The 23,730-nt window shown below is 36.5% G+C and overlaps 3 protein-coding genes across 5 annotated transcripts; 1 reads left to right on the top strand and 2 right to left on the bottom strand.

Annotated features, from left to right (window-relative positions):
• The first annotated feature begins 525 nt into the window (after positions 1-525).
• LOC122052512 (39S ribosomal protein L46, mitochondrial-like) lies at positions 526-5,714 on the top strand. The gene is made up of 7 exons (XM_042614059.1): positions 526-621; positions 736-955; positions 1,048-1,113; positions 1,878-1,952; positions 4,675-4,804; positions 4,903-5,028; positions 5,337-5,714. Exons 2-7 carry the CDS (start codon positions 780-782, stop codon positions 5,478-5,480), a joined length of 717 nt encoding a protein of 238 aa, XP_042469993.1. The 5' UTR covers positions 526-621; positions 736-779; the 3' UTR covers positions 5,481-5,714.
• Positions 5,715-12,008: 6,294 nt separating this feature from the next.
• On the bottom strand, positions 12,009-15,821 carry LOC122054056 (F-box/FBD/LRR-repeat protein At1g13570-like). 2 transcript variants are annotated; one of them, XM_042615898.1, is made up of 4 exons: positions 15,687-15,821; positions 12,964-13,913; positions 12,722-12,874; positions 12,009-12,586 (listed from the first exon to the last, which is right to left on the bottom strand). In XM_042615898.1, exons 2-4 carry the CDS (start codon positions 13,789-13,791, stop codon positions 12,290-12,292), a joined length of 1,278 nt encoding a protein of 425 aa, XP_042471832.1. In that variant the 5' UTR covers positions 13,792-13,913; positions 15,687-15,821; the 3' UTR covers positions 12,009-12,289. The 2 variants fall into 2 exon arrangements, with proteins under 2 accessions (XP_042471832.1, XP_042471834.1); XM_042615900.1 differs by having other exon boundaries at positions 13,569-13,913.
• A 1,173-nt stretch (positions 15,822-16,994) lies between these two features.
• Positions 16,995-20,451, bottom strand: LOC122052511 (F-box/FBD/LRR-repeat protein At1g13570-like). Of its 2 annotated transcripts, none has more exons than XR_006132041.1 (4): positions 20,288-20,451; positions 17,969-18,919; positions 17,729-17,886; positions 16,995-17,552 (listed from the first exon to the last, which is right to left on the bottom strand). XR_006132041.1 is itself a non-coding variant. In XM_042614058.1 (4 exons), the coding sequence occupies exons 2-4, from the start codon at positions 18,794-18,796 to the stop codon at positions 17,235-17,237; spliced, it is 1,299 nt and encodes a 432-aa protein (XP_042469992.1). In that variant the 5' UTR covers positions 18,797-18,919; positions 20,288-20,451; the 3' UTR covers positions 16,995-17,234. The 2 variants fall into 2 exon arrangements, 1 of the variants encoding a protein (XP_042469992.1); XM_042614058.1 differs by having other exon boundaries at positions 17,729-17,881.
• Positions 20,452-23,730: the final 3,279 nt, after the last annotated feature.

Here is a 23,730-nt window from a genome sequence, read left to right as displayed (position 1 = left end):
ACTCTCTAGGTCCATCAATGGGTTTTAATCGAAACCCATTGATAGACCTAAAAAAACTCTGATTGCACTTATTTCAATTTCTGTAGATTTATGAGATTACAAGTAGTTTAAATTTGCTATTCATGATTTATTTTAGCTCCACTAAATGTATTAAAATGTTATCAAAAAATTAACTAAATCTTAAATGTCGTTGGACTGATATACTATGCATGCATGCAAATAAAAAAGAGAAAAGAAAGGAAAAGAAAAATAAAAGAAGTAACATGCATAGGAGATATGAGAGAGGAGATAGGAAATATAGAGGGAGAAAAGAAAAACGATAAAAGAAATTAGATTTGTTAGAAGGATTAAAAGGAAAGTGTACTTGAAAAAATACTTCCTTTGATAAATACCAAAATAATATAGGTCTTTTGGCCAATTAAAATTTCTAGGTGGGCAGATAAATTGCCTTATTTAATAAGAGTGGATTTTGATTTAAAAAATTATTAAAAGTATTGGTGTAAGATGAAAAATTCTCTAAAAAGTGTACACCTGTGCAACGTCATAACAAAACCTAATTTCATCGTCCTTGCGCAGTCACTCTAGCAGTCTCGCGCGGTCTCGCCCCAAGTTCCATGTCTGGTAAGCTTCTAGCTCTTCTCCGCTGGTTTTCTTCTCCTTCACAAGATTTCTGTTTATGATCATTGCTCAGTTAGGCGATATCTTGGGGTTTATCTCTTCTCTGCTTAATCTCAGGGTTTTAACGAGGAGTTTGCAAGGAAGAATTAGACCGCAGTGAGATGCAGAGATCCGTCGTTCCGCTACTCCGACGATCCAGATGGTTCTCATCCTCCGCAACTGGTGGCGTGGTCGGGAGCACTAGCTCGGAGAAGATTGTCGCCTCCGTCCTCTTTGAACGCCTTCCGGTTGTCATTCCCAAAATCGAACCCATTGTCTACGCCTTCCAGGAATTCTCGTAAGTCTAGATCTTTGTTACTTTCTTGATTGATGAATATCGTAAACTCGATGGAAATAGCTGGAGTGGGTTGAATGTGATACGTTTTTTAGGTTCCGATGGACGCAGCAATATCGTCGGAAATACCCAGACGAGTTCTTGTCGAGGGGGGAGACAAGGTAGAACGTATTTCAGTTTGGCGATCTGATTTCTCCGATTGAATTCAAGTTATTTCGTTCTCTTAAGCTTGTTTTCACTTTGGCAATGCTTGTCCTGAATTCTAATAATTTGAAAGTTTGAGTAGTTATGCAGTATAATTATCAATAATACGTGATTTAGAATTCTTTGGTACTATATTTTCTTTTCATATGTTTTCCCAACTGGCTTGTTAGCAGGTTAGACTTCAAATTGTCTTATTTGAAAGGATCTTAGAACTGGACTCTCTTTCTTAAACTGTTGAGTAGATTTTGTTCGATCTTTTTTTTAATCTTATTATTATTTTTCTAAGTAGGAATGGAAACAGCTGTGATCTGTGTGTTCTTAGCTTATGATGTTATTAGTCTCCATGCTACATGCCTAGATTTCTAGAGTCTAGACAACCAATCTTCAGCAAAGAAATAACTACAGCAATACTTTACAGATTAGCAATAGATAAATGAGTATCACATCGGCTCAGAAGTCAATTTATTGTATTTCCTTGCAACATTAGCTACATAGGAAATTTAGTAAGAATAAAAATTCGTCTTCCTAATGTACTTATATATATGTATATTGAGAAACCATAAAAATAGTCATATTCAGAATGGCTTTGGCATTGAAGTTAACTGAATATCATTTGAAATGAATAAAAAATAATAATATATTATAGATGGGCATTCAAGGCTTTCTATTGTTTTCTGATGAATTTAATTATGTTCCATGGTAATTGTTATTGCCTTAATAGGGGCAAAGGTGATTATAAGATTGACTATGTACCTGCACCAAGGATCACAGAAGCTGACAAGAATAATGACAAGAGGTAAACATGGACTTGGTTTCTCCTCACTTTGCTTGACATGATACTTAATTTGCAATGGTGTGGTTGTTTGATTGTCTTGCTCTCATCATGTTCCCATTTTTGTTGGCTATAGCATTTGCATTCCATAGTTAGAGCCACCTTAAGGAAGGGGGAGGAAAGCATTTTTCATGTATAGTTATCATAGTTTGACAATTAAGAGAAATAGCATACCCTGCATTTTCATGTATTTTCGTAGTTCTTTCACTATGAAGTCTATGTTGATTTCATTTGTAATCTGTCAAGCTTTATACATTTGTTCTCATCTCATTAATAAGATCATAGACATTTTTTTCTCTCATCACCATTCATGATAAGTTGGGTGCATGCTTCATGTTCTTTTAACTTCTTTGCCCTTAATATACTGCATTGATTTATTTCAATTTTTTGCATCTTTGGTATCTAGTGTTGAAATCAATTCAGAAGTTTGTGATCAAATTTTTATATTTATCATTACATTGTAGTAGTTCCTACTCTTGACACTCAAAATGTGATTTTGATGCTTGTTCCTTGAACGCCAACTATTTGGACTAATAAAATGGTGATAAAGTGACCCTGATGCTTTATTTTTAACATTTTATAAGTTCAATTTATTAAGTTTCTTCTTTATATTCCACTTCACTATCTTGATCAAGCTTAGCTTGAGAATTGGTTTGTGTGACTTATCTTGTTCCATCTCCCTTCAAGTGGCCTTTTGCTCCAATCTGTTTTACCTATTCCATTAGATTACTTGTTGCTCCTCACTCCTGATGTTGTGTGGCTTCTTGCTCACTATGTTTTCTTCTCTAAGAAACTTATAGTAATGTCACACCCTTCTTGTAATATCTAGTTCATTTCTTAGATGTCTTCTTGACAACTTTTGGATATTTCTCTCCCTTGTTTCATCCCCTGAGTAGGTATCTCGTCTTGATGATCGTTATTTTTCTTCTTAATGCCTTTGTTCATATCCTATTGGTAATTATCCAGGAATAAGTGCTTTTGTTCCATATTCATTGCCTATATCCCAACCATAGAATCTATGGCCCCAACATATCTTTGTTTTGTAGCTCCTCCATCAACAAGATGACTCAAACTCAATGATAGATCTCCTTGTCTGCAAGCCCTCTACCATTTGTGTACTAATAGTTTTTGCCTTCCTTCAATTCTAGGCATCTCAGAAAAGAATTTTCAAAGTCCATGGCATCAGCCATTTCTGATGCTTATATGATATATGCTTTTGGCTCAAAATTTGGGTTGTAGATTCTGGTCTTCTAAGCATATGTTTGGTAATCTTTTTGACTTTACACTATTATCTCATCCTACTTGTTCCACTGTGGTAGCTAAGCCACCAGATCAACAAAGAGCATTGGTTAGGCCACTTCTATTCCATCTTTACCATTTTCATAAGTCCTCTACTGCTTGAGTTTTGTCACACCCTGAGCGGTCTTTTCTGAAGGAAAATACACCCATGTGCCAAATAACAATTTTAATTCCTTTATTTCATAACAAATTTTCGACCCCACCTAGTGGGATAGGGTTTGGTTGTTGTTGTTGTTGTATTTGATAACAAATTTTCTTTGGATCTAGTGCATGACCAAACTCATTAATTCGCTGAATTACTCAATACCTCTACTATAGTCTCAAAGATTGTGTCAGTTTACAGCGGCTACATATTCATTTACTCTTGTGACTCTCCAGATACATGGTTGCCTAAGGTATTATAACTTGTAGAATTTACAAAAGATAGTTCCTAATTGTTGAGCTCTATAGTTTTATGCATGAATCGTTTCAGTTAGGTAACACTTTTGATCCTTGTTCCTTATTTGAGTCTCAAGACATGCTTCTTCACCTTTTTCATTTGCCCATTATGAATTTTGGGATCCTTGTCATCTCTTTGAGGTTCGATTTTAGGTATTTTGTTACCTTCATCGTCAGTTACTCAGCATGATTTAGCCTTTTGAATGAAAGAATGGTCAATTTTGCTCTATGCACCTCAATAAAACAGAAATAAAAACTACCTATTTAGTTGAGATCTTATTTATTGCTTCATATGAGGGTTCCCTTGCAATTTTTAGATGACAAAATTTTCACATCATATTATCATAGAAATGGCATGCTTCTTCTATTCTTCATGGTCAAGTTTCATTCTATATTCTCGTTATTTATGATGTACAATGCAGTTGTCCTACTTAAATGCACTTGCTTTATTCTTCTTTTTGTCCTTGGGCAACGATAATCAAGTAAGTATATCAAGTATGTCAAGTGCATCTTTCTTGGGTATTCTAAGTTGTCAAAGGAATATTTTTGCCATTCTCCTAAGTAACAATGAGCTTTTGTTTAAGTTGACATGACGTGTTAGGTCTACTTTTTTTCATCATGTTGTCTACCGCTAAAAGCAATTGCTAATATCCTTTCTATGCCTACTTGATTGCCTGTCTCACTATCTTTTTTCTATCAACACTCGATACTTGAGACTCGACCACTGCATATGTATTATTGGTGAACTTAATCAACCACTTCTCGAGACCTCTGCCCTACCAAATCCTTCTTGCTTCTTTGTTTGTTTTCTACCTGCAAGTTCATTACACTGTCAGGTGCAGATTGTGAGACTGTCCTCTTTGGATGATGACCCCACTGTATTATGGCTTGTTTTTTATCTTTTCACTTAATCATCACATATTTTTTATCCTGGTGTTTCTTCGTTTAGGTCACTGCAAAGAGCACTTGACAGAAGACTTTATCTTCTCTTATATGGTAGCCCATATGGAGCCCCTGATGAGACACCTGTTTGGCATTTTCCAGAGAAAGTTTATGAAAACGAAGAAACTCTGCGTTTGGTATACCTTTGTTGGCAACAATGATACTACATGTATCCCTATCATTTGTTTTCTTTCTGAACAATGTCACTTTGAAGTTCTACGTAATTGGTTTGCAGTGTGCAGAAGCAGCATTAAAATCTGTACTTGGAGGGCTTAGTCATACATATTTTGTGGGCAATGCTCCCATGGCACATATGGCTGTGGAACTAAAAGATGACGAACCCAAAATTCCATCCTTCAAGGTAGACGTCAGTATTTGTGATAAATATTTTGGAGTTTAGTATCCATATCGCAACTCCTTGAAACGAATAATTAACCTTTATCAATTTTCCCGAAGTAGGAATGCATTAGTTGGAAGTATTTTGCTTTAGCTAATTATGAATTGCTAATTTGAGGTATAATTTATTATTTATCTCATTGGTTTAATATTTTTATGAAGGTTTTTTTTTGGTTTTTGGTTATCTTTCTCTGTATATCATGCAATGTCGTACGGCATATAATCCTCTTCTCTTGTTTATTTTACCAAGCTTTCTTTTTCTTCTTGACGCAGAGGTTCTTTTTTAAATCTCAAGTCATCGGCACAAGTAAACTTCATATTGGGAACTGCAAAGATTTCGTCTGGGTGACTAAGGATGAATTAATCGAGCACTTTCCCGAGCATTCCTCCTTTTTTAACAAGATGATTATCAGCTGAACCTGTCTTCATATATGGATATTAGACATGCAATTGACTTCATAGTTCCTCATATTTCATATGACCTATTGTCGTCATTGGTTTACTATGAGACGATAAATGGAAGTTGAAGTTATATATAAGCTGAGGATCCTCTTAATGAAACCAAACTGATGCATTTTTGGGCTTTAGATGTATGCATACTATTTTTCATTTTTATGAAGGTTGCTCTACTTTATTGGGGTTGACTGATTATTATCGCCTTGTATTGCAGTTGTACACAAGTTAGAACAATAAAACCGCTGTGTTTGTTTTATTCCTTAAGAATGAATTGTTTTCTTTACGTAGTAACTTTTTCTTAAAAATTTTATATTTGTCTTGATTTAAAATATAATAGGATAAAGTTTTAAAATATCAATTCAAAAGTAACATTAGATGAGTCAACATTTACCTTAACGCTGGCTGTCAACTAATGTAATTTTATTTTTTCAGGATTGGAATTGGTTATGACAGTAATTCGGAGTGTTAAGTAATAATACACGAATAATAAAGAAAATTGATATTAAAAGATTTCAACAACTTTATATATAATGTTTATGGTAATTTATCAAATGATGTATTCAGATTTATAGATTGATCAAGATATATTATATTTTGATATTTAATTAAAGAATACATTCAATTTACTATTCTTTTTATTTTAACCCTCAATCATTGTTCAATCATGCCTCTCTTAATGAAATATCTCCTGTTTTTCTCTCATCTGGATGGATGGATGGATGGATGGATGCATACATATTAGGCCTAATATTTTTTTTTTTCATATTAGACTCAATGTGGACCTGGACCTGATATTTCATATCAAGTCCATAGGAGCTAGGATAAAAAAAAAATATTAGGCCTTGGATAGTATATTTGAACTCCTTGCAATCTTAAAAATATACAGAAATTGAAATGGGTGCAATCGGAGCTCTCTAGGTTCATTAGTGGATTTTGGTCAAAATTCACTGATGGACCTAGAGATAGGAATGACAATGGGACGGGTTGAAACCTGGACCCGTAGCAAACTCGTCCCAGCGGAGCATGTTTAAATCCGCCTAAACGGGTATCAGGCGGGTCCCGGGTTTAACTGGACCTCCTCGTATATTTTTTTTAATTAATTATTAATTAAATAAAAATTAATAATTATTTTTTTATTGAATCAAAATTGATAGATTTTAATTTGTGATAATATTTTTTTGTTACAAAATATTATTAATATAAATGTTGAAAATAAATTTAATGTTTAATTATTTTGTAATTTTTTAATTTTGTATTTCAAAAATAAATAAATAAATAAATATGACAGGTCTAGCGGGTCTAACCCGGACCCACCCCGCCGGGTTCGCGGGACAGGGCAGGGTGAGTCCAAAGGGAGGCGAGGTGGGTCACGAGTTTGGCAAAACCCGTCCCAACCTGGACTCGTTGTCATCCCTATCTAAAGAGCTCTAAATGTACCCAATTTACTTCTTGCAAATTTATGGGATTACAAGAAATTCAAATATACTATCCATTATTTATTTCGACTTTTAGAATGTGTCAAAATATAATAAAAAAGTATTATAAAAAATCTCCATGTTGGACTTGATATAATACATTAAGTATGATTAAAAAATATCATTTTAGTGATGGATTGATCATTTATCTATTAACTATGATTAATGTCACTAGAGTGTTGTAGCTTGAGGGCTTACAGGATTTTATAGAACCTTTATTTCTCCCATAAATCTACCTTTTCATTGTTTCACATAACTGACACCTTTGAATGTTTTTTTTTCAAGATTTAGGAGTTACTTTGTTACTTTTGTATAATCGGGAAGGAAATGCATTTGTTTAAGAAATCAAATTCTTAAACATTAATACATTATATTAGTGTCTCTCTTGATATTACAATTTGACGGTGATTGTAGTCACACCATATAATATGTTTTTATGTAGGAACTAAATTATCTTACACAATTACTAGGAAATCAACCTAATTTTCTTTCTAACACAGCTAGTTTTTCTCACTTCGAATATACCATGTCTAAACTCATCAATTGAAATCTTTGTTGATTATATGCTATCCGGAAGAGTTGTTATAATTCAATAACTTTCTACGCTTTATCATGTACTTAATTGTCTGTTTTCTATTAAATTTTTACCTTTCAACAATGATATCTCATTTAAGATCTATATAAGCTTGTCTCTTTCTCTTTTGGACTTTATGATTGCAAATGACGAATTTTTACATGTTGCTTGTGATGGTGGGCTGTCATTTGTTGGATTGCTTGAAAAAGTAGAACAGGAGCTTGTCTGGAAGGTTTAAATGTTTAAATCCATTCATATCAAGTCCACGTTGGGACTGATATTTTTCCATATTAGGTTTACGTTGAGTTGTTTTAGTTGATTTTTTATATAGCATTTTAACACCTCCAGACAAGCCAAAAATGCAATGGGCGACATCGTTGGACTCCTCGCAGCCTCAGAAATCCACAAAATTTGAAATGAGTCTAATATGAGGTCTTTAGGTCCATCAGTAGATTTCGTGCATCCATTTTAGTTTCTGTGGATTTATGAGTTTGCAATGAGTTCAAATATGCTATCCATTATTTATTTTGGTTTCTCGAATGTGCTAAAATATAATAAGGATGAATCAACAAAAATCTCCATGTTGGGCCCAATATGGAGATTTTTGTCGATTCTTCCTTATTATATTTTAACACCTTGATAGCATATTTGAACTCCTTACAACCTCATAAATCCATAGAACTTAAATGGATGCAATCTGAGGTCTCTAGGTCCATCAGTGGATTTCGATCAAAATCCAGTGATGGACCTAGAGATCTCAGATTGGACTCATTTCAAGTTATGTGAAATTCTGAGGCTATAAGGAGTTCAACGGTACCATCATTACATATTTTAGCTTGTCCAGAGGTGTTTAAATATTATAAGAAAAATCAGCTAAAACGCTAATATGGAAGGTATGCAACGACTTCACCTTCTTCTAACCGGAGGTTGCTAATATGGTTCCGGAGCAGGTATCGTCTCGCTAGTTTTGCCTCAGAGGTCCCTTCGTGTAGTTCCAGGAATTTCTCTCAAAACTCCTTGGCTGACTCATAGGCTCCGTCGCTCTGATACGGTTGACTTGTTGAGGTGGTAAAACGCTAAGAAGATGAAACTCTACTTTACCATTTGCCACAAAGTTGGCTTACTCATTCTTCGTCCACTGATACTCTTCTTTGTCTTTCGGGACTACAAAATCATATTTCATAATTATTAATAATTCAAAATTTGTTTTAAAAAATACTTCCATCTTTCTCTTCCAGCTCGTGAGTTCCCCCTCGAATTTCAGTGAGTTGATACTTGGTTCAGTCATCTCATGTGCTTCATTCGACAATTAGTTCTCCTGAAGCGAACCTGCTCTGATACCAATTGTGGGACCCTTGGTGGCCGGCTAGAGGGGGTGAATAGCTCTGCAAAAATAACATGAACTTCCTCGAATATTATAACTTAATTAAACTAACACTTGCATAAATTAAATAAAAAACTAGAAAGAAGAGGCACAACGAGGTTTACTTAGTTACAACCGGGGAGGTTGTTAATCCAAGGAAGTTGAAGCCCACTATCAAAGTCTCCTTTAGGCAGAGAATCCTCTTACAACAGTTACAACACTCAAAATGTAAAGCTAGATAAAAAAAAAATTGTTTATAAGTGCTCTGTCTAAGCTTCTGGGACCAAGATTATATTTATAGCCCTAGTCAGGCACCTGGAAGGATTCCACGTGCCTGGAGGGGGATAAAATTTTATTCCTGTCGCAACGGATCGCGTTTGATGCGATCTGGATAATTTTCATGGTCTGAGCGCCCAGACCAAAGTTAACCTTGTGTTAACTTGTTTTGTCCGGGTTCTTGCCCCAGCTCCGCTCACTTGGGTGATTTCGGCCATCTGGAATAGGGCTCACCCAAACCCATTTTCTGACCTTTGAGCAGTTTTCCACTCCGGCTTCTCGTTCCTGCCGCGAGCCTCCTTTTCATCCATAGTGTACTCTTCTGTAGCATCTCGTCCTTCGGACGCACTGAGCCCGTCGGCTCTCTCTCGTGTCGTCCTTCTCATTAGCTGCATCTTTTGCTCGACTTCCTGTGTTCCTAAGTTCCTGCACACTTAGACACAGGGGTTAAAAATCAACACGACCTAACTTGACTTGGTTGACCACATCAAAAACTATCTTGGGGTACTAACAACAAGATCCTCACAGTCAGTTGACCCTGGATATGCCCCTATGGCCAAGTTCTAATAATGCTTCGATAACTTATCTTCTAGCACCCTTTGAGCGAAGGAGGTACAAATTTTTTTAGGGGAGCTATAGCGTCCCAGAGCCTTTCCTCTTTGCCTTTCAGGTACTTCTCCAGAAGACTCCCGATGCGGTTCTTCTTGATCCATATGCTCAAGTGGTGTGCGGAGAAGAACTCAGTGGTGTGGAGCTGGTGAACGAGATGCCCTAGGAAAATGGGTCAAGCCTTCCTCTTGTACTCCTCTTTCCCGATGGTAAACCATCGTTGAAGCAATAGGAATATATCACAACAAAACACCGCCGGGAGCTTCTTGCTGTTGTTGTTGCTATTGCAACGCCCTTTGGACTCGAGCGTTGATGAGTAGATCTAGGTCCTCTTGCATCAAAGTAACAGTGGTAAGTTTTCCAGCCTCCTCCATCTCCGATTCTCATATTCAGGCGAAGATTCCCACAAACAACGCCAAATTTGATCCTGTCTGAGACATGCGGAGATGATGTGCTGGACACGGTGGATGAAAGATTGACCGTCAGAAGATTTTTCTCTTCAAAAGAAACTTCTCCGATCCTGCACACATGGAGACAATCCAACAAAACGTCAACACCCTGAAACTAGAGGAGAGTCCTTGGCAAAGGCCCTCCGACACTCAAGTCAGTCCTAGTCTGAGCAAATGAAGAACAATAAGAACGCACATGCGAGAGTAGAGTTGCAAATGTCTGTGAGCGTACCTTCGTCACGGAAAAGACTCCCCTTTTATATCCTACCTCACATAACATCCGCAATCATGAGGTGGCGAAGTATGTTAGAGATTGTTAGGTAAAGAAGAGGGTACGAACGCAGTGATCCAAGGAATCTTCTGCTGACCCAGGTGTATACCTCTTTTGTCGGTTATAGTTTCTGTTATCACTGGAGTGACCTAAGGAATATGCTATTATAGTTGATCTGCTGATGGAGGACACGATGGTCCCTAAAGAATGTTGCAGAAGAATATTCTCTGACAAATAATTATTATTATACCAGGTTGTTAGGATGTTGTCTTCTGAACATACCTCGACCGGTCTTTAAGCAGACCGCTTTGTTGAGATGCTATTATTGATTGAATATAATCCGACCAATCCTTAAGCTGGCCACCCCATTAGGATGATGTTGTTGACTGACTAGGTCTCAGCCGGTCTTTAAGCCAGCTACCCTATTGGGTTGATGTTATTTAATAAGTAAATCTCGATCAGTCCAAAAGTCAAGCGCTTGATTAGAATATTTGTTAAATATATCTCGGTCAATCCTTAAGCCGACCACTTAATTAGAATATCTACTGAATATAATCCAGTCAGTCCTTAAGCCAGCCGCCCTGTTGAGACGTTCAGTTGCATTCTGTATAAGTGACTTCATCATGTGTTATACTGCATGTATCTTGGTCGTTCTTTAATCCGACCTTCACATTATGTTGTTGTTCGCTGAGTACATTTTGGTCGGTCATTGAGCCGGTCACCTTATTAGAATACTGTCTGCTGAGTATATCCCGGTCGATCTTTAAGCTAGTCACTTTGTTAGACTATTCAGTTGAGCTCTCAATCATTAAGCCACTCTATTATATTTTGCATAATTCTGAAACATTTGTTCAAAAAATGATATAGTGTTTTAGTCATGTTGGAAATCTACTTGAGAAATAATAAATAACCTGTACTTTACTGGGATCCCGTCCTAGTGAAAATATAAGGATAAGTACTTTAGACCAGATTGTCCTTCTATCCGCCCGAGCCTATAAAGGGTTACTAAGAGGGATGTAGTCATACTGTGTCATTTCCCGGCCGGATATTTGTATGGTCAGATATTTATACGATCAGAGCATACTGCTACCCTTTATAGTTGGTCTGTTATAGAGCGAGTCAATCATTCCGGCCAATGCGTAAAGCTAGCCGACCTTATTCTTAGTCGCCCCAAGGTCTGACCACCCTTATGATAATAAATTTCCTGATTCACTCGGCCTAAGGGATGACCATATTTCCCCAATCGACTTAAACCCCGATCTGGTCAACCTAAGAATTTAACACTAGGGATCCAAGCCAAAGGAGGAGATATTATTTCTTTGGGAGTAGGGCTGCCATGTCATTTTGATTTTGATCGCTCCATCACCTTCTTGATCCATCCGTCATAACCCGTATAAGAGACAATGCAATTCAAGCCAGAAGTTTAATTCATACGAGTTCAAACAATAACAAAACTCAGAATAAGCCCAGGCTGAGACCTGAAGAATATATCACATTACATTACAGACATCTAGTAGTGATAAAACTGCAACATTTTTATCACAGAAATGGAAGACAGAAAACAACTTTACTCTCATGAGTATGCAAATTGACCGTAGTTGCAAACTAAACAAGTTTCAGTATCATGCAAAGATAATGCAAAATGTTATATCAAGGCAATTCTTTTCCAGATTCAAAGAAGTGCTTTGATCCAAACAGAATAAAGAAAAAACACTATCATGAACCATATTTGCCTTGGCCCAAGAAACCAAGATCAGAAAAAACTCCTATTCAAAATTTTTATTTCAACTGCAGCAGATAATCTCCTGAATTTGAACATCTCCTTTAAGATATTGAGCTCAATAGGCGTTCCGCAGTTGAATCCAATGTAAGCAGTTTCGAGAGCGGGTGCATTGGCAAGAACAAATTTTATAAATGGCAGTTCAGATATGCAGCTAACGTAAGTAATTTCCACACTTCTGAGGTGGCTAAATTGGCTACCAAAACTTTGCTGTGCATCCAAAAATTTCTCAGCGGGTGTTCCATCATCTAAATTGCTGCCGATATATGCCTACTTATCATTCAGAAATTAATGACAAGACAAAAAGAGAGTAGATTAATAAAATGACCATATAATTGTTCACAACAATGAACCATATAATTTCAGTTGCGAATTACACGATGCATTAAAAAAAAAACAAATTACCTTTAACTCAAGAGTGACTAATAAAGGGCAGCTTCTGCACAGGAAAACTATGGCTTGTATTTCTTTTATGTCCTTCAAGTTTACACATGCATGAAAACGCTTTAGCTGATATGTGAAAGGAAGCTGAATGGGTAACTGACCGTATGCCCAGACCTAGAATTTGAGAAAACGTAGTTATTAAAAGCTGCTAGCAGATGCACACAATAGGGGGAATTCAAAGAAAATAAAGAAAACCTAAATACCTTGAATGCCTGATTATACAGTACGATCTTCTTAATACTGGAAAGATGGTAAAGGTTTCTAAATAATTTACAAATTACTCCAGGGGATGCATAATACTTGTCATTCTTCCCAACGAAGGAGACATACAATGTAGATAATAATGGAACATTTTCAAAAGAAAAATCTATGTGTTGTCCAAAAAATGAGAAGACAACCAGACTTGGGGAACAAACCTTAAGACCACTAAGACCAAATATGTCTATCAGGTATAGAATATTTAGAAGAGGGCAATTAGTGATTAAAGTCTCAAGCTCATTCTGTGAAATGGCAACATTGTTAAGACTCAGAGATCTAAGATGTGGAAAGCCTTGGAAATGAACAGGTCTGAACATGCACCTAAACAGACATAGATGCTCAAGCCTTTTACATGCGGAAAGACATGAAGGCAACTTATACACCTCTCCTTCCCATCTATGTAGAACTATTTCTTTAATATCATTTCTTGAAAGAAAAAGAAGCCACCCATCTATACATTTGGAGCTTTTCAAGTCAATGGAAAGTTTAAACATGTGAATTGGTCCTTGGTGGAATAGGAGAACTTGATGAATAATGTCTACAAGCTTACGGTCAAAAATAACTTGTGAATTGCTGCATTTAGATAGAGGGAATTCTTGCCGACTGAAAGCAAGGTGTGGAATACTACTCCATGCGTATCTCCAATCACGCGATAAGATGCTTGTCCGGATTGCATCTTTCAATGGTAAGTGCAGGAGTATTTCTTCAATAATATTTCGTGGCAAATGGCTGATTCTGTCGACAGTACTGTCACCATTGACCATGTTTGACATGGCTGATTTTTTTTACTTTACCAATCCAATTCAATAACAAGCTATAGATATAATCTCAGCTCAATTAGGAGACTGTGATAAGGTAGACTAAGTACTCCAATTCTCCTGTGTTAGCTGTAGCCCTGTAGAATTTGGAAAGAATTGAATAACGTGATTAAGCACCATTTGATAACAAATTAGAGATGGTTAAATTCTACACTAGATAAAAGAAACTTCAATTAAAAAAACTATGAGAAAAAGGGTGGTATCATTGCCAAGACGACTCCTAAATTGAGACTTCTAAGGGGTTTACATCCAAGAAAACTACAAGTCAATGCTAGGTTGCACAGAGGCAAGTGCCAAAGTCAAAAACAATTGAAAGATTTGGTAGAAGGCTGTTGGACACCATAAAGGGTTCCCATATGTTGAAGCAGATCATATACACTACCATTATGTTAATAGAGTTTTTGGCCTTAGAAGATTGCCAAGAAAAATTAAACCAAGAAATTGAAGAAACGCCATTGCAATACAAATATTAACTTGAAAAGCATGTAAGGCATCTTGATCATAGGAATTGTTAAGGTCCCTGGGAAAAAAAAGTTTCATTTACATGGAAAGTAAAAAATACATTGATGTCACAAGTCTCGTGAGCCAAATAGGCTCATTTTAGGGATAGAAAAGGCACCCCTCATAGACATAACAATTTCTACCTAGGATCTCAACTGAAGAGATAACAATAGGATGCATGCATATGCTCCAAATAATAATAGGTAAACTAGCTACAAAAGCTAGGACTACTATGAGTCCAACAAACTTTCCATCATCAAAGTGGCCCAAATACCAAGACAAATTCAGTATCATCATAACAAGACAAATGGGAGTTCTTCATGCAGTCTTGTCTCTAATTAAAAGGGAGTTGTGAAGTGGTAAAACACTCATAGGAACAAATAAGAGGATTAAAGTTTCAATGCCAATAAGAATGAATATTCTAGAGGTTGGCTTCTGAGTGTGCATAAGTTGTGCTCCAAATTTATCTGGTAGACCAAGGGAGAAGGTCATCTACCTCCAAGATTAGTCGAGTAAAACCTAGATACTTGGATTATCAAAATAAAAAATAAAACGGAGTTGCCCTAATGCACTTCCATCTCCAATCAAGAAAGTTGTCCCTACACACTCCCACCTCTGATCAAAGAGGTTTACCCATGCACTGACACATCCAACCATGGGAGCTGAAAGACTAGAAACGACTATGTAGGCCAAACAATATTTCAAGATCTTGAACCCTAACATCTGTCATGTACCTCATGTTGTAAGTTGACTAAGCTAACATTATCATATGCACAAGCCTCCTGACAATATGGTCTATAGAGTTATCTCATGCTTAGCAACTAGAATCATGCACAGGAACAGAATGAAACATAATAAAGATACTGCATTGGTTTAGAATTAGTGAACAAGTCAAAATCAATATTATAAGAGCAACGAGTTGCTGCATCATAAAACTATAAAGAACCAATAAGCTATTTACAATGTAGGACCATCCCACCCACTAGCCCAACATTGTTGATTACATCTCAATTATTAACGTTCTGCCATACATGAAAGCCCTACCTTATGAGACTTAGACTTATGAAACCAAAACGAGTACCTCTCAACGTAGGCCCCATACGATGAGCACTGACAAATCCTAAGGATTTATTGAATCAACTCACCCAACCCTCATCCTTTATTATTAACTTCCACAACAAATCCAAGTATTGATTAGCATCCCAGTGCCACATCAATTCCTCATCTTGCAGTCTTCATTACCATTTTCTACAGTTATCACTGCTATTCGTGAACCACATCGATCCAAGAAGGATTTGGACATATATCATAATTTCCAAAATTGAAGGGCAGCAAGGAGGAAAACGTACCCAATCGATCGTCTGGCTCGACGTCAGTCAGCGGACGGCGGTGGGGGAATGGAAGGCAGGAAAGGGCGTTGGCGTGCAACGGGGAAAATGCGAGGGAAAGGGAAGCGTCAAGCGAGAAGGGTTTGTCTAATGCGGTGCGGCGAAGAACAATACAAAAGGTAGTTTAAATATTATTTAACTCTAAAAAATATCCAGTTCCTAAATAAACTGAAATAGTTGGAAAACTATTTAACTAAGGAAAGAAATGATTTAAAAGGAAATCAATTGAAAATTGTCCTTTTTTATAAAAGGAAAGAAATTAAAAAAATCTTGATGATTGAAAAATAAATAGAAAATTATTCAAAATTGATGCATTTATAATAAATTAGAGATTTAATTTTTATCATATAATAATTAATATTTTTATTTTAATAATAAATAAAAATAATTATAAAATTATTTTAATTTTGTATTAAAATATTTAATTCTATATTTGTTGTTAGTCAAATACATTTAAAACATATATTTTAATTATCTTTAAATTAATATAAATTTTAATTTGATTATAGTGGGATCATTTTCTTCTCCAATTTTATTTTAAATTTTTGAATAGTTTGGCAATTCAATTTTGATGCAACGTCACTTTAATGGTAGTAAAAATACAAAATATAGATGGTTCAAATCCGGTTCAAATTCCCCTCAATTGAGCTCTGAATTAAAAGAATTATCCCTAAATAAAAAATTAATTTTTCAAAAAAAAAAGCCACTCTCCAAAGACAAGAAAGTACTCTTATGAGTCTGCAAATTGACAGTAGTAGCTTTGCAACATAAACAAGTTTCAGTATAATGCAGGGATAACACAAAATGTTATACCAAGTCAATTATTTTCCAGATTTAAAGAAAAGAATTTTGATTCAAATATAAAAGAGTGGTAAGGATCACTTTTTGTGGTCTAGAAAATGTGTCATTCATATTTACGGTCGGATCACGATCACGATCCGTCAACAAATGATTGTGATCCCTTCCTGGGTTCACCGTCCTTATCAGGTTATAATTTTTATTCGGAACAGACAACCGAAGGCCGTCCGGAAACATTCTCATTCAGCGCCCAATAACCTGACCACTTATCCACCACCGGAGACTTCGGATGGCCTCCAACCGTCCGCTCCGAATAAAAATTATAACCTGATGGGGATGGTGAACCGAAAAAGAGATCGCAACCATTTGCGATCGGATCACGACCATGATCCGACCACAAATACAAATGGCACATCTCTTGGATCACAAAAAATGATCCAAGAAATCTACGCTCATAAAAGAGAAGCCCGGTAAAAGAAAACACTGTTAGGAACCATATTTACCTTGCACAAGAAACCAAGTTTAAAAAAAACTCCAAAAGAAGTTGTCCCTGTCTTTCTACTAAAAAAACATGAGTATGCTTGCTGTTGTTTACGACAATACCCACGCTGGCCGGTACTTACAGGAGACGTCATGCTATGGCAAAATTCAAAGATGAGAATTACTAGGCTTCAAAAGTCTTCATTTGAAATATAAGCATTCCAAGGGATCTCAAGCCCACATAGATGACGCATTCCGAAATTTTCTCTTTAAAATTTTTATTTCAGCTGCAGGTGATAATCTCCTGAATTTGATCATCTCCCTTGTGATATCGAGCTCTGTCTTCAGTCTGTAGTCGAATCCAATGTATGCAGTCTCAAGAACTGGTGCATTGGCAAGAACAAACTTCAAAAATGGGAGTTCAAGTATGCTGCTCACGCCAGTAATTTCCAAATTTTTGAGCTGGCTAAATAGGCAATCGAAACTTTGCTGTGAATTCCAAAATTTCTCAACAGGTGTTTCATGATTTGCTTGCATGACAAAACGTGCCTACAATTCGTTTAGAAATGAGAATAACAAGAAAAAAAGAGGATTGCAACACACATTGAAGTAAAAGAGAGAAGATTACTAAAATGAGTATATTGTCGTTCACAACAATGAACCATATAATTTCAGTTATGAATACATGATGCATAAAAAAAAATATTATAAGAAGAACAAATTACCTCTAACTCAAGAGTCACTAACAACGGGCAGCTTCTGCACAGGGAGACTATGGCAAACATTTCTTGCATGTCCTTAAAATTTACAGTTGCATGAAAATGCTTCAGCTGATATGTGCAAGGAAGCTGGATGGGTAACTCACCATATGTCCAGACCTAGACTTTGAGATAATGTAGTTATAAAACTGTTAGAAGATGAACACAAAAGGTGGAATACTAAGAAAACAAAGAGAACCCAAATACCTTGAATGCTTGACCACCCAGTACAATCTTCTTAATACTGGGAAGATGGTATAGGATTCTAAATAATTTGCAAATTACTCCAGGGGCAGCATAATACTTGTCACTCTTCACAGTTAAGGAGACAGACAATGTAGCTAACAATGGAACATTTTCAAAAGCAAGATCTATGTGTTCTCCAACAAATGTCAAGTTAACCAGACTTGGGGAACAAACCTTAAGACCACCAAAATCAAACATGTCTATCAGGCATAGTTTATTTAGTAGAGGGCAAGCGGTGATTAAAGCCTCAAGCCCATCCTGAGAAATGGCAACACTTCTAAGAAACAGAGATGCAAGACGTGGAAAGCCTTGGAAATGAACAGGTCTGAACATGCATCTATGCAGAGATAGAGACCTGAGCCCTTTACATGAGAGAAGACAAGAAGGCAACTTATACACCTCTCCTTCCCATCTATGTAGAATTATTTCTCTAATATCATTTCTTGAAAGAAAGAGAAGCCACCCATCTATATCTTTGGAGTTTCTTAACTGAATGGAAAGTTCAAATCTGTGAATTGGTCCTTGGTGGAGTAGTAGGACTTGATGAATAATGTCTACAAGCTTACGGTCAAAATTAACTTGTGAATAGTTGCATATAGATAGGGGGAATTCTTGCCAACTGAAAGCAAGGTGTGGAATACTACTCCATGCATATCTCCAATCATGTGATAAGATGCTTGTCCGGATTGCATCTCTCAATGGTAAGCGCATGAGTATTTGTTCGATAATATTTGGTGGCAAATGACTGATTCTGTCTAGAGTATTGTTGCCAATGACTATGCTAGACATGGCTAATTTTTTTTACTTCACTGATTCAATTCAAGAACAAGGTGCAATTATAAGCTGCAGAATCAATTAGGAGACTGATAAGGTGGACCAAATACTCCAATTCACCTATGTTACAGCATAACCCTGCAGGATTTAAGAAGAACTGAATCAAGTGATCAAGCACCATTTGATAATAAATTAGAGATGATCATATATGCTAAATAAAAGAAACATCAATTTAAAAAGCTATTAGAAAAAGGGTGGTATCGTTGCCAAGACTCCTTGTAAATTGAGGCTAAAAAGGTGTTTACTTGCAAGCAAACTGCAAATTCAGTGCTAGTTTGCGGTGAGGGCTAAAGTCAAAAGCAATTCAAAGATTTGGCAGAAGGCTGTTGAACACCATAAATCCAAATTTCGTTGCCAAAGTTTTCAGCATTGGAAATTGCCAGGACAAATTAAACCAGGAAATCAAAGAAACAGCTTCAATACAAATATTAACTTGAAAAGCATGCAAGGTACCTTGATCATAGGAATTGTTAAGGTCCTTGGAAAAAAAAAAGTTTCCTTTACATGTAAAGTAAAAAAAAGACAATTAATGTCACAAATCTCATGAACCAAATAGGCTCATTTTCAGGGATAGAAAAGGCACCCTCATACACAACAATTTCTACCACTGAATCTCAACTGAAAAGATAACTGCAGGATGTATGCATATGCTCCAAATAATAATAGATAAACTAGCTACAGAAGCTAGAACTACTAGGAGTCCAACAAACTTTCCGTCATCAAGGTAGCCCTGAGACAAAGACAAATTCATTATTGGCATAACAGGACCAATGGTTATTCTTCATGCACTCTCGCCTTCAATCAAAAAGGAAGCTTTAGTCATGCATTTCTACCTCCAATCAAGAAAGTTATTCCTAGACACTCTCATGCACTTTACCGATGCACTATCACATTCAATCAAGGGACCTGAATGGCTACAAACAATTATGTAGATCGAACAATATTTCAAGATCATGAACCCTAACAGCCGTCATGTACTTCATAAGGCATAATTGACCTCCACAATTATTGATTTTACAACATGCAAGTTGACTAAGTTAACATTATCATAAGCACGAGAAATTAAATATCCAAATCATAACACAATGTGCTCCCAACAATATGGTCCACATAGTTATCTTGTGTTTAGCAACTAGAACCATGCGAACCTTAAATCCTAAAATCTCTAAAAAAACAAAACAAGTACCTTTCAACATGTGACCCATTCAACGAGTACTAACAAATCCTAAGGATTTACTGAATTAACTCGCCCAAACGTCATACATCTTTATTAATTTCAACAACAAATCCAAGTATTGCTTTGCATCCCATCAATGCCCACATCTAGCAGTCTCCATTACAATACTCAACAATTATCACTACTAGTCGTGAACCATATTGATCCGAGAAGGATTTGAACATATATCATAATTTCCAAAATTGAATGGAAACAAGGAGTAAACCTACCCAATCGATCGTATGGCTCAACGTCGGTCGACAGTCCGCGGACGTCGGCAGGCGGGAGGCGGTGGGGAAGAGGAAGGCAGGAGAGAGAGGGTGTGGAAAGTGAGGGAAAGGGAAGAGAAAGGAATTTACTTATTGCGGCGCGGTGAAGAACAATACAAAATAAGTGCGGTGAACGGGTGAAGGGTATCATTTAACCCTAAAAAACCGGGATCCGGTTCGGATTCAGTTGCATTTTGATGTTACTCAGATTCAAGTTCGATGTGGGTTTTTAAAACTCAGGTTTAATTCAAGTTTCGCCAGCTTATACTTGATTCCAATAAAAACTAAAGTTTGTTTACATCGTGCGTTATTGTTTATTTATTTATTTTTATTCCTTAGCTTTTTTTTTTTTTTTTTTCAAGATTCATTTGAAGCCAAAGGCAATCTTCCAGGGTGTTTCAACCATTATTCGATTATCAATTTCAATGTAAGTCTTAAGATAAGGTAATGTTCTTGCCCTCTATTATTTTTTTTAATAATGAAGATATCAAATTTTACATAATTAAAAAAATAAATTTAAAACATAATTTATACATGTCTAAATTTTCAAAGGGCCATTAGGCTGTTATTCTGAAAACACAAAAATGTTATTAATTTTTTTTTGGTATTCAAAATATTTAAATTTTATGGTTTAATTAATTTTAGAGATAACTAATTCAATCATATGAAAAAATTTTCATAGCCATAAAAATAAATCCAGAAAACAAGGCTCCAAAAATATTATTATGGCAAAAAGACGAATGCGCTCGTCCCCAGCGTCCCCATCAGTCCGTCTCAGGGCCAATACGGAGGAGGTAAATCACGGACGGCTACTAACCTTTGGAATAGTGACTAACATATAAGAAAGATATTTATCTTGATTATATTGAAATTCAAATTTCATATCTCATTATGATAATATTCTATGTGCTAATTATTAGACTCATATGAGTAGACACATGACTGAAGTTAGATGTGCTCTGATAAGCAAATGACATTATTATTCAATCACATGCAAACATCTGTTTTTGTGGTCATGAGCATGCGGCTTGGTCACAATTCGTCACGGACCACAACACAAGCAATTTGTGAACCAAGCTTGCAGCTCAGCCATAACTCGCTGCCGTCAGCTTGCGGTCCGCCCATGATTCGTGGCGGTGAAATGCTGGTGCAAGTTTGCAACTTAGCCATGACTAATTCATAGGCGCCACAAGCTCATTGTGACCATGATTTACACGTGGTAAATCTTTAACTATTACTTAGGTTGCTGTCCTCGTTATTTATCATTAATCAAATTAGTTGTGTCCTTGAGATTACTGTGTCAATAAAATATTCACGAGTTCATCACCAACTATAATATATTTGAGTAATGATGCATGCAGCGACTTCTCTCAGCGAATTCGCAGCGCGACTTAGGTGGCAGCTGATGTGGCCAAGTCCAACTCAGAGTAAAAATCGCAGACTTGGCTCTACTCCTCCTCCTCCGTTTTTTCGTGACCTCTCCTCCGTGCCCTAACGAGTCCTCCTCCGTTTTTTCTCCTCCATCAGCGAAAAAGCTCTAACTCTACTCTTCCTCCTCCTCCATTTTTTCGCCTCCATCAGAGATCGTGCCCTAACTCTACTCTTCCTCCTTCTCCTCCGTTTTTTCTCCTCCTCCTCCGTTTTTTTCCTCCTCCTCCTCCGTTTTTTCTCCTCCTCCTCAGTTTTTTCTTCTCCATTAGCGATCATGCCCTAACTCTACTCTTCCTCCCGTGCCCTAACTATACTCCTCAACATCCTCCTCCTCCTGTGCTTTAACGCGACCCCTTCTCCCGTGACCTAACTCTACTCCTCAACATCCTCCTCCTCCTGTGCTTTAACGTGGCCCCTCCTCCCCTCCTCCTCCGTTTTTTCTCCTCCTCCTCAGTTTTTTCTTCTCCATTAGCGATCATGCCCTAACTCTACTCTTCCTCCCGCGCCCTAACTATACTCCTCAACATCCTCCTCCTCCTGTGCTTTAACGCGACCCCTCCTCCCGTGCCCTAACTCTACTCCTCAACATCCTCCTCCTCCTGTGCTTTAACGCGACCCCTCCTCCCGTGCCCTAACTCAGTTTTGTGGTGGTGTGTGAAATCAGGTGTTCAAGAAGGATTGTGCTTGAGACCTGGTGATGGATTAAAGTAGCTCATGAATTTATCTATTATCTTCATTTATTGGGTGTATACTTAAGCATCTTGATAGTTTCATTTATGTATACTACTGATAGGTTATATATCGAACATAACCAGTAGCTAATCTTGTGATTTGTTTTCTTTCACAGGGTGCCAACTATCAGAGGCAAGGAGCTTGACCTTCATTGTCTTTTTGTTAAGGTAACATCCGGAGGAGGAGACAACATTAGGTAAAGCGATATTGAAATTTTTGCTCAAGAATTTAAAACTTTATACTGCGTTCTGGTTAACTTATTATTGTTTGCTTGGCACTAACAAGCACCATATCATTTTTGTGATGTTCTCTGGAAACTCATAAGAATAGTTGGTAAATTGCCTGAAGGATATATAGAATTGAAATCCTTGTTTAATATATTATGATTAAATTAGACATTAAAAGGGTATATTGAGAGTGAATGATCACTTTCTAGTGTTTGACTAGAATGTATCCACAAGTGTAGGTAAGGCTTGGCCTGCAAATAGAAATGTTGTTTCCATGATTAAATATTTTTTAACATGTAAGTACTCTAGAATTTCATGTCAAGGACCATGAGCTCAGTTTTGATTTAAACTGTATTATCCTTAATAAGGATGTTATCCCAACTTGCCATTCAACCAATGGGAATAATATAGAATGAGAGGTTGAAAAACTTTGCAGTTTGTTGCTTGTGAACAATTGCAGTAATAAAATACCTCCAACTAGATATTTAAGTTGGGTCTTAGTTTTCGATATGATAGTTCTGTTGGCTTCATGAGCCTGTTTTTGCTCTTAGTTTTCGACATGATAGTTCTGTTGGCTTCATGAGCCTATTTAAAATTGATGTTAATGAAAATATTTCTTCTCTTTATTGAGAGTTTTTTTTTGTTAAATTTATTTATTTTTAATCTAAGGGAAGGAAATTTGATTATTAGGTTGTTATTCCATGGCATCCTCAAGTTATAACAGCATCGACAATACAAGATTTGAACCTGTACCATGTAGGGACTGCGGGCGAAGAACATTCGTGTGTATTTCTAGATCAACCAAGAATCCTAGAAGATACTATTACAAATGTGGCCAACATGGATGACAAAAGTGGGTGACGGCTGATACTAGTTCATCAGGCAAAATTGAGTTAGAGCACAATGCTTCTCATGGACATAATTCAGGAATAATAAATGTACCGAAATTTATTTGGATATTAGTGATAGTGAACTTGATTCTCTTAGCCGTAATCCTGATTGAGTTGTTAGTTC

The sequence above is a fragment of the Zingiber officinale genome, chromosome 3A, assembly GCF_018446385.1.
Source record: "Zingiber officinale cultivar Zhangliang chromosome 3A, Zo_v1.1, whole genome shotgun sequence".
In the NCBI taxonomy this organism is placed as follows: domain Eukaryota; kingdom Viridiplantae; phylum Streptophyta; class Magnoliopsida; order Zingiberales; family Zingiberaceae; genus Zingiber; species Zingiber officinale.
The sequence above is the reverse complement of the archived record's forward strand: the minus strand, read 5'-3'. Positions and strand labels throughout refer to the sequence as shown.

Coding starts and splice junctions, on each gene's coding strand:
- LOC122054056 (XM_042615898.1), bottom strand. CDS start 13,791: ATGTCAAACATGGTCAATGGTGACAGTACTGTCGACAGAATCAGCCAT. Junction 12,875..12,963: donor TGTATAATCAGGCATTCAAG/GTATTTAGGTTT, acceptor CTCAAATTCTAG/GTCTGGGCATACGGTCAGTT. Junction 12,587..12,721: donor TAGTCACTCTTGAGTTAAAG/GTAATTTGTTTT, acceptor AATGATAAGTAG/GCATATATCGGCAGCAATTT.
- LOC122052512 (XM_042614059.1), top strand. CDS start 780: ATGCAGAGATCCGTCGTTCCGCTACTCCGACGATCCAGATGGTTCTCA. Junction 1,114..1,877: donor TTGTCGAGGGGGGAGACAAG/GTAGAACGTATT, acceptor TTGCCTTAATAG/GGGCAAAGGTGATTATAAGA. Junction 1,953..4,674: donor GACAAGAATAATGACAAGAG/GTAAACATGGAC, acceptor TTCTTCGTTTAG/GTCACTGCAAAGAGCACTTG.
- LOC122052511 (XM_042614058.1), bottom strand. CDS start 18,796: ATGTCTAGCATAGTCATTGGCAACAATACTCTAGACAGAATCAGTCAT. Junction 17,882..17,968: donor TGGGTGGTCAAGCATTCAAG/GTATTTGGGTTC, acceptor CTCAAAGTCTAG/GTCTGGACATATGGTGAGTT. Junction 17,553..17,728: donor TAGTGACTCTTGAGTTAGAG/GTAATTTGTTCT, acceptor AACGAATTGTAG/GCACGTTTTGTCATGCAAGC.